This window comes from Anabrus simplex, chromosome 14, assembly GCF_040414725.1.
Source record: "Anabrus simplex isolate iqAnaSimp1 chromosome 14, ASM4041472v1, whole genome shotgun sequence".
Taxonomy (NCBI): Eukaryota; Metazoa; Arthropoda; class Insecta; order Orthoptera; family Tettigoniidae; genus Anabrus; species Anabrus simplex.
The window spans coordinates 6,891,763-6,911,129 of NC_090278.1; the positions used below are offsets into that span (position 1 = coordinate 6,891,763).

General features: G+C 38.7%; 1 protein-coding gene across 1 annotated transcript in view; it reads left to right on the forward strand.

The window, feature by feature from the left end:
- Nucleotides 1–19,367, forward strand: part of LOC136885354 (uncharacterized) — a 79,305-nt gene that overhangs the window by 47,285 nt on the left and 12,653 nt on the right. Inside the window, exon 5 of the mRNA XM_067157866.2 lies at nucleotides 2,271–2,329. Within this exon, the coding sequence (XP_067013967.2) occupies nucleotides 2,271–2,329 (59 nt within the window). The remainder of the gene's footprint in view (nucleotides 1–2,270; nucleotides 2,330–19,367) is intronic.

Below are 19,367 nucleotides of genomic sequence, written 5' to 3' on the forward strand. Positions count from 1 at the left end.
TCATGAACAGATGATGATTGACAAAGACAGTAACAAGCAAGAACCCAAGGATGAAAATGAAACCAAGGAGATCTGCGCAGCAGCACCAATGCATTCAGCAGCAGTAGTAGCTATGGACACAGTGTGGCGTTGTGTTCTAATTTTGTCATGGATGTAATGTAATGTTGGTTAATCCTGTCGATATTGACTTATATTCAACTTTCTATAGAACACTTTGGCGGGAAAGTGTTCTATAGAAAGTTGAGTGTAATGGATTGTGTTACCAAACTCAATACTGTTGTATGTAATTTGGAGCGAAAGGAGAAGCCGTCTACATTATATATGTTTCTTGCACGCAAGTGATGACATGTACGTTACTCTGTGTATTTTTAAACATGTTGGTTTGTTCTGAATCAGATTCTTGAAAATTTTTGTACATTTTAAATCTTTTATGCAAATACGGTCGTATAGTTTGCATTTCTAAGAAGTTTTTCCTTGATGTATTACTGTGTTGGTGTTCTTTAAATGTATATATTTCTTTATTCATTTAATTAATTATAATTGTAAACACTTGTTCTTTGTCTTTATCATAATGGTTTTGGTAATGATTTAGGGTATGTTTAACGAACAACAGTGAATTAATAAATGACATAATTTAATTGAGTTTCACTTGTTGTGCTTTACTGGTATGTGACTTAATTTATTAGAGTGAACAGTGGGGAATCTTTTAGGTGTGTATGATTGTTGAGAATATTCTGGTTGGCTTTTTACACAATGTGTATTTTTATTGCCTTCTACGTATTTAATGACATCACTGGAACATGACATAACGCAAAGTTGCTGGTAACCAAGCACGAGGTTTCTTCTGGTTGCTTCATGTATTTAAATGCTGCATCAAAGACTTTGAATCCTTCATTGTTACTTTGGCACCACATTCATCAGCTATGTTTTCTTCCTCTTCAGTTTCCTTATCACCACTGGTAATAATGCTAACAGTGTCTTCATCAATCCTCTCAAACTGATTATCAGGGCCAAACAATTCATTGAGGTCTTCACCTGTTGCATCTGCACATCCAGGGATTTGTTTCAACAAAGGCAACCTGTAGTCCATAGTTTCCATGCTGTCAAAATTTTCCTCTGACTCCTTGCTTAATAACATTTTTAGTGATTTTGCAGTTATACCTGCACTAACACTTTCCTAACATTGTGCCTATTAAGTAAGCCATGCCATGGGACAACAGATGTTGTTTAGCGCACTAAAGCACAGTCTGGGCTATAGCCCGACATGTTGAGATAAGACCCAGGAAGCCAAACTCTATAAGCGCTAGTTATGTCAGCTGGTGTGACAGAGAGAGCAGGACGAATATGAGACTGTAGATAGTGAACATGCCGTTGCTATCTCTCTCTCCCTCCACTACAAACAACTTTGATTTAAGCACTTGCCGTACTTAACATACGGAGGTAATATATTTCTGATAGAATAATATATTATATTCAAATAAAGATGTTGGCAAAATATCTCGCACTCAATACAGTGCAACACTCACCATGTCAGAACTGACAGCACTGGTGATTTGGGCCTTGGGTTGCCAAGCCATATGCAGTGACAGACAAAGCACAGAGCTACACCACTTCAGTGCTGGCTTAACGGAAACGTCTCCCGTGAGGGCTAGGTGAGAACTGATGTGTGGGCATATTTGGCAACATTGAGCCATCTTCACTTTGATTGGTTCGTGGAGAGACACTCCCCTCTACAGATTAGAAAGCTATTGGTTTTGCATGACCAGGAACAGAAGAGCAGGAGGGGGTTGTTTGAAGTTCACATTTCTTGTGGGGTTTCACTTGTAGTTGCTGAGCTCTACATATCAATGGTGCTTGCAAGATATGCATAGTTCATGCCAATTCTTGTTGAATTTATTTTTATGAACAAGCTGGATAAGTGAAGTTTGTTAAGAGGACTTTACTGTAAAATGAAATCTACAATTGTAAATTATATTCTTTTGGGTCTCTTCTGTAAATATGTTTAAAATATCTAAGCTGTTTTGTAGTAAAACGCTGCATTTTCATAGGGCTTATACCTGAATCACTTCTAACTGCTGGGTGGTGCAGCAGTTATATTGTCACTGAGAGGTTTATTCACAGAGGACTGTATTTATAAGCTCTTTTAGATCTAGTTTATGGGAGTGATGGCTGTAGTAAACCTTACCTCTACATTGAAATTGTAAGAATAGGAAAAGTTGAGAGAGAATATGTGAAAAAGAATATAGATCTATGCTGTCTTGTTTATTTAGGGTTTGGAAGAAACAGCGTGCAATAATGAAGACAGAGGAAGCACCTCATCCTACTTACAGTAAGTATCCTGTCATTTCTGTTTATCCATATTGAGCATAACAGTTTAACGGATCGCTGCATGACTGATTAAACAACTGCTTAAGCTCAAAGTACAGAGCTTCACTGATCACAGCTCATCACCATCATCATCATCATTTAGTGTCTGACTGCATGGTTGAGTGGTTAGTATCTTGACCTTTGGTACTTGCAGTCCAGATATTTAGATATTTAAATCTTAAAACAGATAATTATTTTGGTCTGGGGATTAAGATTTTATTATATTCCCAACATTCCTGAAACTCTCACACCACATACAACACTATTCTGCACCACACAAACACAGTTTCCTTTGCAAGGCACATGCTGCCTAAACTCGTCGGAGTGTCTGCCTTATACGACTAGCAGTAGCTACACAAGATTATTATCATTGTCTCTTAGCCATTGGAATACATCTGTCTATTTCCCCCCCCTCATTCCACCTGATCTCCATTGGCAGTCTGTTCCAGTCTTCTCAACAAAGTCCTTCGTTCCCTTCAGTCATCTACATCTTGATCTTCCCCTCGACCTTGTCCACTTCTATCCTGTGCATTCTTCTGGGTATCCTTGAGTCTTAGATGGGACTCTGTAAATGGGCAGAGTACTTCTCTGAACTTCTAACTAGTGAGTAACTATGAGGACCAATGGAATATGCTGAGTTGTTGGCAAGGGGCAATGAGGAAGGGATCCTGGCGTCAATCAAGTGCAGAAGTTTATCAACATGCTGAAGGGAAACAAGGCCACCTGGAGATGGAATTGTGCCAGAAATGCTTAACCCTGTGCCATACTGTGACGGAATGTTCCTTCCAGCGAGTGATAGGTGCAAAACATACTTTGATGGACATGCGCACGGTCTACCTGCAAATACATATTTATGGTTACCGAGCCAGCGAGGTATGTTTTATGAGTTTTAAAATTTATTTATTTATTTATCATTTGATGTATCAGAGTTATTTACATATACATTTTAATGAAAAGTTTGTGGACAAATGTGCACAGTCACAACCTCATACAATCTTATAATTCTAGGTCTAGTTCTCTGCCCCATTCCATTGCTTCAACTGATGTATGATGGATGTCTGTTATTGTTCCCCTTAAAGCACGAAGAGGACAGTCTGCAAGGAGGTACCACAGTCACAATTTGCAGAGGCAGCCCATTCCCATTTGTGTAGCAGATATCTACATCTGCCTTGTCTGGTTCAGATCTGGTTGATGATCCTCCACTGATGTCTGGGAAGGTCGAATCCTTGTATTAGCTTAGAAAGGTCTTCAACTAGATGTATATTGAATACTGAAGACTGCTTCCACTGGATTTTCCATGAACTGGTAACTTTGAAGGAGGATCTTTCAAGGTTAACTGCTGTGCGCCATGATGGTTTCCTTGATCTCAAGCGTTCATGTTCTCTTTGTGCCTACATCGGTAGGTATAACCTTCAGTTGCCCTACACATATCCCCTAAGAAAGCAACAGCGTAAGATGAGACTGAATTGTCGAAAAAGACCTCTCGGTCAAATAATGAATAATGAATAAGAAAAATAAAATGCACCTCACAGCGTGTTCTTTGTAAACAAATATGACAGCGGCCTGTAGTGGCGCAGATTATGTTATTCATGATTGGCTTGAGAATCACTATGAAAATGTGTGAAGTGAAAAATGTTTCATCTTCAAATGACGTTAGTGAAGGTGAATCTGATTCTGTTTCAAAAAAGTCAGCACCAACGGATAATTCAAGATTTACACAAGGTGCAACAACATCAGCAGGTAGGAACGCCAGTAATGACTCTATTTGGTAACAGGAAGATAATAAACATTCTGATGTCACATGGAAGCTGCGGAAAGGAGAAAGTTAGGAGATAATCCAGTGGAACTATAAAGTGATCAGTGAATTTCTCTATAGTTCTAGGATCATGCAAGAAAAGAAACCGATGCTTATGTTTGTAAATATCCTGCACTTTTATCAAATTCCCCTCACAGTGGTAATATTCCCTGGACACCTCAGGGTCAATATAATGGCTACTAACCATCAAAACTAGCTCCAACTCGGAAGAAATTATAGCACTCCAGGTGATGCTGAGTGGTGTAGCACACTGGTTCTGCAAGGATACCTCATTAGAGTACCTCAAATGAGAGGTGCTTTGCATGTGGACACTTATGTTTTTTTCTTAGTGTTCCATACATAAGAGGACTTTCCCAAACCATAAATGCAGGGTAGAATGCAAAAAGCAGTTGTTTATGAGTAACATCCGTGTATATATTCATCTGCATTACTTTAAAGTAACTGAAAAAAATATATAGTGTGGAAGGGCACAATGTTTTCGAAATGTGGTTAGGTCAAAGGGTTAAAGAGAGTGGAGACCTATTTGCATCAACATTTAAAGCACCTAATGGACAGGATATGAATACCAAATAAATGCCCAAAAACTGGAGACTAGCACAGGTCTGCTCAATTTAAAAAAAAGGGCCAAGATTCTGATTGCAGTAACTACTGAAGTATGTCCCTTCTCCTCAACATAGCATACAAAAGTTTCTCCAAGACAGTTGTTTGGGGATTATCAGGCAGGCTTCCGCATGCAACAATCTACAGTGGCTAACATTTATCATGAGACAGCTTTAGGAAACATATTATCAGCAATCTATGTACACTTAATATTAATCATTGACTTCAAAAAGTATATGGCAGCATTCACCATGAAAGTGAGCTTCACATAATTAGGAAGCTGCTTATGTTAACAAGAATGTGCATTGAAGGGTGAGAAGCACCAGTGTTGTATGATAGATGTTGGGAATGTTTGAAGTGAAATCCGGTTTGAGACAAGATGATGATGCACTATCCCCATTTTTGTTAAGCGAAATACTGGAATGGTTCATTAAACCTGCAGAGAAACCCCATGGCTGGGTGTATTTCTACATAACCATCATAAATGAAGAGCCTATACAGGTGACATCATTGTTTTTTTACAGTTTGTTTTACAGTGCACTGGCACGGATATGTCTTATGGCAATGATGGGATAAGAAAGGGCCAGGAGTGGAAAGGAAGCGACTGTGGCCTTAATTAAGGTACAGCCCCAGCATTTGCCCAGTGTGAAAATGGGAAACCATGAAAAACCATTTTCAGGGCTGCCAACAGTGGGGTTTGAACCTACTATCTCCTGAATGCAAGCTGATAGCTACGTGACCCATACTGCAATGAAAAGAAAGAGGTGACAGAGATGACAGGCTGCAAAGGTAAGGCCAACAAAAGTAAGGCCAAGTAAATGCTGATATGAAGATCTGAAATAAGACCAGGTCCCATTAGCTACAAATGAAATGGACTTCCAATTGGTGGATAAATTCACTTACGTGGGAGCATAGTCACCACATGTAATGGAGTGGTCTTTGATTTACAGAAGAGGATCTGGACAGGAATCAGGTACTTCTGTAGTCTACAAGGTACACTGAGATCTAAAGCCCTTTTATGTCAAATGAAGGGTAAGATCTACAACACCATCTTTCTTTGAATGGTACTTTATGACTTTGGGATATGAAGAGTTAGGAAGATTGACCAAAAGAAGAGTTATGCAAAGAATCCTCGGGCCTATCAAAGATGGAGGAGTGTGGAGACAGAGGACATTGTTATTGGCTTTACGTGGCACCAATACAGATGGTGACGATGCGATAATAAAGGCTTAGGAATGGGAAGGAAGCGGCCATGGCCTTAATTAAGGTACATTTGCCTGGTGTGAAAATGGGAGACCACGAAAAACCATCTTCAGGGCTGCCGACAGTGGGGTTCGAACCCACTATCTCCCGAATACTCGATACTGGCCGCACTTAAGTGACTGCAGCTATTGAGGTCAGTAAACAAGTTTTACAAGTTTTACGAGTTTTACAGTGTGGTGGGTAGATTTTCATTCACACACGTCTTGAGAAGCAGATGTGTCTAGTGGGGTGGTCGTGGGAAGGATGCCAGGTTACATAAGAAAAATGGAAGTGAGGAATCATGCACAAGTGGAAGCAATATCAGTCTCGGTTACGGGCCCCATGGCTGGCAGTTGCTGTGATGATGGAGGGAATGCCAGAAGACACTTTACCTCTTACCACACCAAAGCTGCAGTGGCAAGATGAGCTGCAAAAACACCTAAACAAGTTGGGTATACAGAAAATTGGGAGAGACTGAGGCAACCTGGTCTCTAGGCTGATGATTGCTGGATGATGATTATCGAGTCCCTCATTTCATTTTGCTTGCTCATGGAATCTCTATCATCATTGTAAGACTTTCAGTATTTCATCTTCTAATTTGTCATCCCCCTAACTGCTGGGGTGATAGAATACACACACTTTATTCCCTGCATGTCATAGGAGTTGAATAACGGGATCCCAGGGGCTCTGTACTTGCAAACGTGGATTACCAGTCATGGGGTTCATAACCAAGACTGATATTGCTTCCACTTATGCAGGGCTCCTAACTTTCATCTTTCCTAGCCAACCTCCTTTGGTCAGTTCTTGTTCTGTTAAGACCCCACTGGTGTTAGGTTTCTGAGGTCCTTCGTGGCTTTCATCTTTCTTTTGCTGATACCTTCATTCTTCAAATGATTAGACCTTTTTCATTGTTTCCTCTGATTAGTGTTAAGAGAGGTTGGTTTGCCCAGTTGTTCTTCCCTCCCACCCTCTTGTTACCGATACAACTGTAAACCATAATGCTACCACCCTCGTGCTCCATGTTAGTGTTGAGCAGCCTTCTAATATTCTTCTGGATGATGACGGACGTACTGATGACGATTTGACCCAAACTTCTCAAATTTTGACTCGTCAGTCCATAGCACACATTTTCTTCTGTTAAGTGGTCCAATCCTTGTGTTGCTTTGCCCATTCAATTCTCCTTCTATTAAAACAGGCTTCTTGGCAGATACTCATCAACACAACCCAACATCATGTAAACAATATTTCACAGTCGGCACTAACACTGGTTGTTCTCTAGTTGTGTTGGTTTGAGCACAGACATCCACAGCTGTAACTCTTATGTTCTGCTTGCTTAGGATCTCAATGTGTCTTTCCTTAACAGTAGATGTTCTTCTAGGACATCCACTATGAACTTAATCTTTGTGAGTGCTCGTCTCTTGCCTTTGTTTGAAAGGAGAGTGAATGCCAAATTCAGAAATACCTAATTTTGCTGTGATCTTGTTTTACCAACCAACTGTAATCTAGGTGCATGTCTTCGCATGCTTTCCTTCACTTATGCTAGCCTTTTTCTGCAATGAATATCTATTCTGCAAAACATGGAGCAGCACTGAAGTGAAGTTTGTGTTGGAAAACTATCTAAGCCAATAGAAACTTTTCAAAATGAGATATGTTAGTTTCTGTTGCTACTAACAGTTGCTCAACATTGTAGAGTTCATCAGCAAAGACAATAGAGTATTACCGGATGAGTTGGCTATGTACTTATGGGCGCATAGCTCTGAGCTTTCATCGGGGAGATAGTGGGTTCGAACCCACTGTCGGCAGCCCTGAAGGTGGTTTTCTGTTTTCCCATTTTCACACTAGGCAAATGCTGGGGCTGTACTTGAACTAAGGCCACAGCCATTTCCTTCCCACTCCTAAGCCTTTCCTTCGCCATCGTCACTATAAGATCTATCTGTGTTGGTGCAATGTAAAGCAAATTCTGAAAAAGAAAGTAAAAAGCAGATTTTTTTTTTTGGTGTCATCATGATGATGATGTAACCCTTGCCTGTTGCCAGTTGGGGTGGTGTTGAACCAGCTCTTGCCAGCATTCTCCATCCATGTATATCTCTCCCTCCATTATCACTCTCTAGTCCCCTCGTCTGCTATTGACGTCTATCTCCAGTTGTTCCAGCCATCGTTTCCTTGATTGTCCAGCAGGTCTCCTTCTGCTGACACTTTGTTCCATGTATGCATGTGGTGTTTGAGTGTCTGGCATTCTCTTTACATGCCCGAACCATTTAAGTCTTGCAGACCTTAGTCTTTTTTTCCATAGGGTGCTCCACTCCCAAAGATGATCTGACATCCACATTTTTCACATGATCATGTCATGTTTTCTGCATGGCATTCCTAAGAAATTACATTTTACAGGCCTGCAGTTTACTAAGGTCTCTAGTGTGTAACGTGCAGGTTTCTAGGTCTTACGCAAGTATGGGAATATGATATGATTTATACGAGGACATTTTGGTTTGTAACAGCATCTTCTTAGGGTAGATATTGCAACCTTACCAATTAGTAAACAAAACATCCAAAAGAAAAGCACAAACATCAAGAAGAAAACAAGTACAATACTTACCAAAGTGCAGTAGCATAAAATATGAAGCGTGGAGGGCAAAAGCGAGAATAAAAAGGCCAGGGTCTTACATAACTTTGACAGGTTGCCAGGTAAATATTGCTAGCTACTAAATGACACACCAGATAAATTTAAAATGAAGAAAATTTACTAAGTAAATGTAATTTGAAAATGGTATAAATTAAGAACAATAAAAATATATTTCTTTTTCTAAAATTTAAAAATGCAATCAAACTAGATGAGAAAAACAGTATTTTAAAATAAAGTTGAAATTAAGGTGAAATGAAGCTCACGTTAACATAGGCTTCCGCCAAAATTAAGGTTTGAAAATTCATTAATAACTCATTACCTTACATACAGAAGGATTAAAGTTACTTAAAAATTGGTTGCAACCGATATGCGGGCCCGCGATATAAAATCACTTTAAAATTGAAATTTGCTACACTACAAAAATGCTAAATTACAAGACGCACACAAGGACACACGAAAAAGGAAAAAATAATTAGTGGCTCCAACCGCGAATTAACATTACACCAAAGAAACGAGCTAGATGAAAACACAATAAAATAACAGCGCACAGCAACTCCAACAAAATGAAGTATATTAAAGGAAATTTACAATTAACGGTGCGCACATAATAATAATTAAAGAACACTGAGGCACACAACAGGAGCTACCCGTTACCGACGCGAAGCCAAGATCCCATAATAATCATCAAAGCCACCCAAAAAATAACGTATCATCAGATTAGATAAGAAGGGATGACATGACGTAATAAAGACAAAAGCAAGGAACCCAAACAATGGGAGAAAGGTAATAAGACAACGAAAGAAAACTCCCATAATTAAACTTAATTTCGACCAGCAAATTTCAATTTTAAGATTTTAAGTTATTAAAAATTTATAATAATAATAATTATTATTTATCCAAGAGGTAATAGTACCAGTTTACATTAGCTTTAGTTAATCAATTTACCTGCGGTTTACATACCTTAGAACCGAGGGGGCCCTGGATTGCGCTACGATGCGAATATGAGGTGTCATTAATAAACGCCCGTAACAATGCAATAATAATCACGTACAAATAATCAGCCACGAAGGCAATAGGACAAAATCAGACAGCAAATACAACCAACAGGGAAAAATTAAGGGAGAAAACACGCACTGAAATGAATTACAAAGAATAAAAGTAATAATAATAATAATAATAATAATAATAATAATAATAATAATAATAATAATAATAATAATAATATTCATCATCATTATGAACATCAAGAAAAACAGTAGGCAATAAAGCACACCTACAGAACCATAAGATAAAATCACTTACACAAAATACCACCTCATAGATGCATAACTAGTGATCCTGAGCTCCGTACATTACATTAATTTTCTTTTTCCAACGGATTCAGTTCAAATATATATCAAATTTTGCTTACAAGGTTACACTATACCAAATTTGCGTTTATGATGGTCATGTCCACGATGAAATTACTCACACTAGTGTCTGAACGAACGGGATCCCTTCAATAAATTATAATTTTCAGTACTTACTTGGAGTTAAGATATTCAACTTACAAGACACTTAAAACTTTTCATACCGATAACGCTTAACTCATAGCACCAAGTTTACATGTTACATTAAGAAAATATTAAGGTTGGAGCACACTGGATAACTTTCAAAAAATAACAGGGCCTAGCCCTTACATCATCACTTAACCGCCGGAGTCCGGCTCCATTATAATTGCTTTCCGTTCTTGCCAAGCCGTCCGCTTGGGAGCTTCACACAACACAGCCATCTTGGAGTGTAGCGGCGAGCAAACTACTGCCGACTACTGAGCTCACACCCTGAGCTGGGCGAGTAGCCAGTCCCATAATTCAACGCGTGCACCGCGAAGGTGCGCATAAGTTACAAATGATAATTCAGCGCATCACATAGTCCAGTCAAATGCCTGACAATAATGGATGAGAAACTTTGAATTAAATTGGTCTGGTAACCTCCACAGTTAGGTAACAGTTCCAACAATGGCGGATAATATAGATAACGGCTGGATACACAAGTCGACATGACAGATGAATAAATAAATACTCTTAGATGCTTTGATGTTATAATTGAGTTATGTCCAGTAAATATTAGTTCCCATTTTCACATTACAGTCCTCCCCTCCCGAAGCCAGAACACAGGAGAGGCGCAAGTCCAAAACAATGGATAGCATGCCATAGGTATAATTTCAACGTCCAAACAAATCTTCATACATTGGATACCGGAAGAGACACACCAAATTTTTTCAAGTTCAAATAACAAGGAATGGTCTTACTTGGTTGCAGGAATGTTGACCTTCACACAATACTAGCAGACAAACATGCTGAGTGTGAACAGAATGGGATGCAACGGGGCCAGCGTCTCATCACGCACCACACAAGTTGACAGTACATTATTCAGCACATTGATCACACCAGTACCGAGTGCAGTAGGGAACCATAGATATCACACACCTTAGATCTCCGATCAGCAGATGCATGGGTGCTCGCGCGCGCGCGCAAATAACTGGAACACCACACACAGGAGCAGAAAGAGAGGCTCCAAGTGTACATAGCAGACCATAATAAACGGAAATGATTCAACCACTAATGTTAAGGACCACAACGTTTTTCCAACTAGGTTTCCAGGACACCTTAGTAATATTTCATTATGTTTCGAGGAGTTACACATGTTCCACATGTCCAAATTTACCAGCGATAATAGCTCCAATTTTGCACCCGAGTTAAACACATAAGTAACACCGTTAACGTCATTATACCAGACCACATAGTTTGTATCGGCATTTGGAGAATTACCAAAATAACGAGGTTATTTTACATTCTTTTGTTGGCTAGTAAGCAAACATACACAAATTTTTGAATTACCAATTCATGAGTTAAAGTATTACCCATCCAACCTTTGAATAAGACTTACATATTAAGAAAAGGGAAAAAATAACTGAAATATCCCAAGACTTCAATATACTAGTATCGAGACTAATCACAAGAGATCAGAAATGTAATTTTGAATATTTAAAGCGGCTCATGGAATCCAGTGGCAAGTTACAGCGGTTTTAGTCCCAGCAAGTTAAGTAAAATTCAATAGACTCAACAATTTGATAGGTCGAAGACCATTATAGTTTACACATTCTTTTACATGTAATACTAGCATTCTTCCACACATTACATAATTCTACAGGGCAGTACAGATACCACAAAGATCCTTAAGACCAAGAACAGGAAAGATAAATGACCAGGGGGTACAGGGAGGTAACCAAGCAAAAGATATTACTAGATGGAGGCAGCAGAGCACATACTGACAAACCATGTACAGAAAACAGGTAGCCCAGGACATGAAGATTAGGAAAACAGGAGACGCAGAGGCAGAAACTTTCACAATAAACACAACCATCCGCAACCGTAACGTAGCAATCACATGGATAATCGATCCAGAATAAGAAGCAAGCCATGGCAATAACTGGAGACTTCGTCGACAATATAATAGGTGGAGGGGTGTACACAATGTGTGTCCTCAAGAGATCACCATGCAACCATTACCGAGGCCAACAACCACATGACAGCCAACAATTACAGTCAGGACGATAGAGAACAACAGAAAGGACATGGAAAAGATATTACATCCACCAGAACCAGCTCAACGCAGCATAACAAGGGCCAAAATTCAGGGTAAGTTACCTCTCCATATAAATAATCTTTGAATATACTGAGCACAGGTGTATTATCACAACCATCAAGTGTTCTGAAGAACCTCTGGATAACCCAGGACTAATAATATGGTGGCAAAACAACAGTCCACCCTGTGTGATTAGGCCAATCACCACAGACACCCTACCAGCCAGTCGGAATACACGGGATATAATAAAATATAAACGATGAAGAAGTGATAGGTTACACGATGACAAAGCGCATAAGCTGATGGAGAAGAACCTTCAGTCAATCAGTTGGGTCCCATACCCCAACGACGGACAAGGAATTTTAGCGACAGTTCCGGATTTACCCCAAATGATCCCATACTCATTGGAATAGAACCCAGAACAGTCAGATGACAACCAGGCAACAATATAGAGTTGCAACAACATGCAGGGTAGAGCCAGAAGCAACTGAATTACAAGGGGTTACCTTACTAAACCAGATGAGGAACTACGGAAGGCACGAACAAAGGAATACCTTATGTAAATAGGATAAATCGGTAGACGTTACACAGTGACAAGCACCAGATGCAAGGAAAACTTCTTGTACACATTTAAAAAAAAAAATAATATACTGAATCACATACAACATCAGATCCACGGATACAAATCAAAAGAGACATAAGCTCTCATACCACTAGACATCAAATGAAGATATGATCAGGACAGTGTACATTCACAAAATGACAAGATTTACCAAATACACTCCCATAACCCATAGAAAATGAACAGGAAGGAAGATTTACTGCAGAAGGTTAATTTCAGAACAGGTTCCACAATAATTAGATAACAAACAGCACCAGTAACAACACAACAATTGCGAAACTCACAACCAAAATCCCAACATGAAGACACAGTAAAAACGAAGGGTCGTTTAAGCGAAAAGCCAGCTGTACTCCACACCAGAACTCAGAAATGAACCCACAGAACCGCCATGAATTACCAGTAACAACACATAGGTATAACGACAAGAGATAAGGATGACCAAGAATCAACACATGGAGCAACCAACCAGGACTAGCAATGAAAAATCAGGAAGAATGAAAATTCATTCAAGCGCATGGCCAAAACTGATATCATTAACCAGCACCAGAAGATCACACACATGCGTGACACTAGTCACACATAATGAGCAGCAGAGAATGAAACCCAGGGCAAGAGTTTAGTACACAGACACCAGACAGAAAATATGCAAGGGGAAGAAGCTAATACACAATGACTACAATTAACCAGGTCAAATAAACCACAGATTCACAAGGAAATTAAGACCACACCTCATTACAACAAGACCACATGAGTGAAGTACATGCACACAGCAGAAAAGGTGAATAAAAGGTGATGAGTAGTACCAAAAGGACTAAGACATAAATAACACCAGGTACTGAAATTAATCACTCCACAACAGAACTGACAGAGCTACCTGACATGGACACATCAACTTAAAAAGATAATACCATCTCAGATGAACCATACAGACGTAGCCTATCACCGTTCAATCAGGACACTCATTTCAGAGCACATGACAACAAGAACACTGCCCAAGGTTACACTAATAGCATTAAACACAACAAATCCAAGTGAGATTCCCATCAATACACCATAATCACATGACATAATCATCCACGAGTTCAATACAGACCTACAACAACACCATATCAAGAACGGGAACATGCACAAGACCACATAAGGCAAAATAGAAAGAAATCCCACAGCACATGTCCCAGATATGAACCAATATACACAAGCAAGAATTATCAACACATGAGAACTCACCACATTAAATAAACTCAGAATAATAACACATGACACATCGTAACCTGGACAAGGCAGGACAGTAAAATAAAAGTGGAAGGAGAGAGTCACCATGCGTCAAGATTATAAATCAATTTCACATGTTCAGGCCAAACAGCGAGGTGGGTACACAGTCACTGCAAGAGAAAATTTTATTACACTACAATTTCATATCACACACTCTGGACCATGGATGAAACTGGAATAAAAACATCACTTAGAATTTAAATCAGGGTCACAACAGCAGTTCCAAAACCCAACACAAATTAATCCAAGTAAATCCCACCAAGGACAGGCACAGCAATTCCAGCAAGACCTATTGTATACCAAGAAGCTGCAGATAACAAGGTCAAAGAACATCACATCATTAAGGTAAAATGTGGAAGAAACTTTCAATTATTTAAATCAGAAAGCAGATTAAGTACATATTTCAAATTAATTATTAATAAAAGTGAGAATGGTCTTCAACTTACCCCTACATGGCAGGTATAGAATAAGCAGACCCCAAAACCAACAGGATTCCATGACCATGGAACATGGTAAACAAAACAAGCAGCAAGTGCACAGATACAGAGCCACGCCATACTCCAAGGCAAAGAAAGCAGCGACAAGCAAGTCTCGATCAGACATGAAACACATATTAAGTACAATTACTTGGATCCATTTCAGTTTTACAATTTTTAAGTTTAAAAGGTTGGTCTCTTTTAGCAGCCAGCAACACTGACCCGGGCAACTTATCAAGTTGTTAGAACAACAACCACGGCGAATGCTACCAAACACTACTGCAACCTTACCAATTAGTAAACAAAACATCCAAAAGAAAAGCACAAACATCAAGAAGAAAACAAGCACAATACTTACCGAAGTGCAGTAGCATAAAATATGAAGCGTGGAGGGCAAAAGCGAGAATAAAAAGGCCAGGGTCTTACATAACTTTGACAGGTTGCCAGGTAAATATTGCTAGCTACTAAATGACACACCAGATAAATTTAAAATGAAGAAAATTTACTAAGTAAATGTAATTTGAAAATGGTATAAATTAAGAACAATAAAAATATATATTTCTTTTTCTAAAATTTAAAAATGCAATCAAACTAGATGAGAAAAACAGTATTTTAAAATAAAGTTGAAATTAAGGTGAAATGAAGCTCACGTTAACATAGGCTTCCGCCAGAATTAAGGTTTGAAAATTCATTAATAACTCATTACCTTACATACAGAAGGATTAAAGTTACTTAAAAATTGGTTGCAACCGATATGCGGGCCCGCGATATAAAATCACTTTAAAATTGAAATTTACTACACTACAAAAATGCTAAATTACAAGACGCACACAAGGTCACACGAAAAAGGAAAAAAAAAATTAGTGGCTCCAACCGCGAATTAACATTACACCAAAGAAACGAGCTAGATGAAAACACAATAAAATAACAGCGCACAGCAACTCCAACAAAATGAAGTATATTAAAGGAAATTTACAATTAACGGTGCGCACATAATAATAATTAAAGAACACTGAGGCACACAACAGGAGCTACCCGTTACCGACGCGAAGCCAAGATCCCATAATAATCATCAAAGCCACCCAAAAAATAACGTATCATCAGATTAGATAAGAAGGGATGACATGACGTAATAAAGACAAAAGCAAGGAACCCAAACAATGGGAGAAAGGTAATAAGACAACGAAAGAAAACTCCCATAATTAAACTTAATTTCGACCAGCAAATTTCAATTTTAAGATTTTAAGTTATTAAAAATTTATAATAATAATAATTATTATTTATCCAAGAGGTAATAGTACCAGTTTACATTAGCTTTAGTTAATCAATTTACCTGCGGTTTACATACCTTAGAACCGAGGGGGCCCTGGATTGCGCTACGATGCGAATGTGAGGTGTCATTAATAAATGCCCGTAACAATGCAATAATAATCACGTACAAATAATCAGCCACGAAGGCAATAGGACAAAATCAGACAGCAAATACAACCAACAGGGAAAAATTAAGGGAGAGAACACGCACCGAAATGAATTACAAAGAATAAAAGTAATAATAATAATAATAATAATATTCATCATCATTATGAACATCAAGAAAAACAGTAGGCAATAAAGCACACCTACAAAACCGTAAGATAAAATCACTTACACAAAATACCACCTCATAGATGCATAACTAGTGATCCTGAGCTCCCTACATTACATTAATTTTCTTTTTCCAACGGATTCAGTTCAAATATATATCAAATTTTGCTTACAAGGTTACACTATACCAAATTTGCGTTTATGATGGTCATGTCCACGATGAAATTACTCACACTAGTGTCTGAACGAACGGGATCCCTTCAATAAATTATAATTTTCAGTACTTACTTGGAGTTAAGATATTCAACTTACAAGACACTTAAAACTTTTCATACCGATAACGCTTAACTCATAGCACCAAGTTTACATGTTACATTAAGAAAATATTAAGGTTGGAGCACACTGGATAACTTTCAAAAAATAACAGGGCCTAGCCCTTACATCATCACTTAACCGCCGGAGTCCGGCTCCATTATAATTGCTTTCCGTTCTTGCCAAGCCGTCCGCTTGGGAGCTTCACACAACACAGCCATCTTGGAGTGTAGCGGCGAGCAAACTACTGCCGACTACTGAGCTCACACCCTGAGCTGGGCGAGTAGCCAGTCCCATAATTCAACGCGTGCACCGCAAAGGTGCGCATAAGTTACAATTGATAATTCAGCGCATCACATAGTCCAGTCAAATGCCTGACAATAATGGATGAGAAACTTTGAATTAAATTGGTCTGGTAACCTCCACAGTTAGGTAACAGTTCCAACAATGGCGGATAATATAGATAACGGCTGGATACACAAGTCGACATGACAGATGAATAAATAAATACTCTTAGATGCTTTGATGTTATAATTGAGTTATGTCCAGTAAATATTAGTTCCCATTTTCACATTACAGATATATAGTTAGAGAATTTAGACCTATTGGCCACACTATTAAGATTTTTTTATGGTTCGTAAATATTTTTGTGTAGCAATATAAGAGAATTCATGTTGATGTATGGTACACACAGACTGAAGTATCACTCTCCAGATACCTACATAACACTTAAATAATAATTAAATATCATATTTTATTATGTAATTAAGCACAAGAGGCAAATTACCTGCAGCAGGAAATACATCAGAAATCCAATAAATCTCAACTAAATACCAGTTCCTAGAATGTATAGAAAATTTAACATGTTGAGTGCCAGACCGAAATTCATAGGATTGCCATCTAGTGCCATGGGCTAATAACATCGAGTTACTTCCTGGTGCCAAAATGTTCACAGGCTTAACCCAGCAAATGATTGCTGAAATGAGGATGTATTTGTGATATATTAGGTTAACTTATTATGTATATTATGTAAAATATTGCGAGCCCATATGGAGTCGTATTGGTCATTACGAATTGTACACGTACACGTGCCCCCATATTGGGTCACACTTATACAGTTGCTACTGTCTCGACGCTCGGTCATACTTACCTTTTCATTTGCAGGGAGGCATTATATGCCATTGATTATGAGAGATATGTTAGCTTGTTCATACTGAAGGCATAAAAATGTACGATCCCCAATTTTCGTAAAAAATATAGGTCTATAAAGTAGTGAAAATCATATGAATTTGGTAAATTAGGATGTAAGAGAATAGTATTGCAAGAAGAATTAGTTATGGAATATTGAATAAGTATATAATCTTGTTTGTATAAATTTTAATTTGAGTAAGAGAACCTAGTAGCGATGATTGTGCAACATGGGAAACCAATGACTATATCATTGAAAACGGTCATAATTGTTGCAACAGCTGGCTTGGAAACATGGAGTACAGTGGGAAAGTGTATGCTGAAGACAGTAATTCATCATTGTGGATGAACGTGCGAGATCGCTATTTGCTCTGTATTGGGTTCAAAATCACTGTAACTGTATACTTCGTCTACATCATCATTGTCCGACTTGCTTGATGTAGCCTCCAGACTATCTGTACTAAGTATTTTACTGCTAGATTTACTCATAATGACTTAAAAAGGAAAAAGAAACTCACAGCTTTGCACACGTACATAAACAATCTATGCGCAAGACAGACAATGACTTTGTCACCCTGCAAAGCAATTTTGACTTACCCATATGGGGTCGCGCCAAAACAGGAATTGAGGAATGGTAGGTGGACTATGCACGTACTTAAATAGACGACCAACAGATGGCAGGGAGAGACTTTATATAGGTTCAAAACAGATACTTACTGTGCACCCAAATGGGTTCACACAGTTCTCGATTTAGAACGAACGTACGACCCCATATGGGGTTCAAAAATGTGAATACTCTCACGTACCCAAATGTAGTTGCTTGTCACTCAACATGTTAAATCGGGAGTTCAAACTTTTTGATGCCAAGCTGAGTGGCTCAGATGGTTGAGGCGCTGGCCTCCTGACTCCAAGTTGGCAGGTTTGATCCTGTTACAATCCAGTGGTATTTGAAGGTGCTTAGATATGTCAGCCTTGTGTAGGTAGATTAACTGGCACATAAAAGAATCCCTTCAGGACTAATTTCCAGCACCTCGACATCTCTGAAGACCATAAAAGTAGCTAGTGAGATGTTAAGCCAATAACATTATTATAATTATTATTAATTTGACACTAGTGGATGTTGTCATTTATGCTGGATGAGAATAATATAATATTCCTATGCTATTATGAATGTACCCATAGCTGCTACAGTGCATGATGACATGTTGCAGCATTGTATAGCCTGAAATTTTTCCTCTTAATTGAAGTAGGTCTTGACTAGGAGCATGCATTTCTTGTAGATCATCCACATCATTTTTGTTGTCTTGTAATATTTTGTACAAACACTGGATTTTAGGATTACTTAAACCTTCTATAAATTGTGTAGGAGTAGCATGCCTACTTCTGATCTGAAGGACCTGGGTTTGATTTCTGCTCATGTCAGGGATTTTTACCTGAATCTGAGCGCTGGTTTTACGTCTACTCACTGGGCGAGTTGGCCCTGCAGTTAGGGGCGCGCAGCTGTGAGCTTGCATCCGGGAGATAGTGGGTTCGAGCCCCATGACAAGCCCTGAAGGTGATTTTCTGTGTTTCTCAATTTTCACACCAGGCAAATGCTGGGGCTGTACCTTAATTAAGGCCACGGCCGCTTCCTTCCCACTC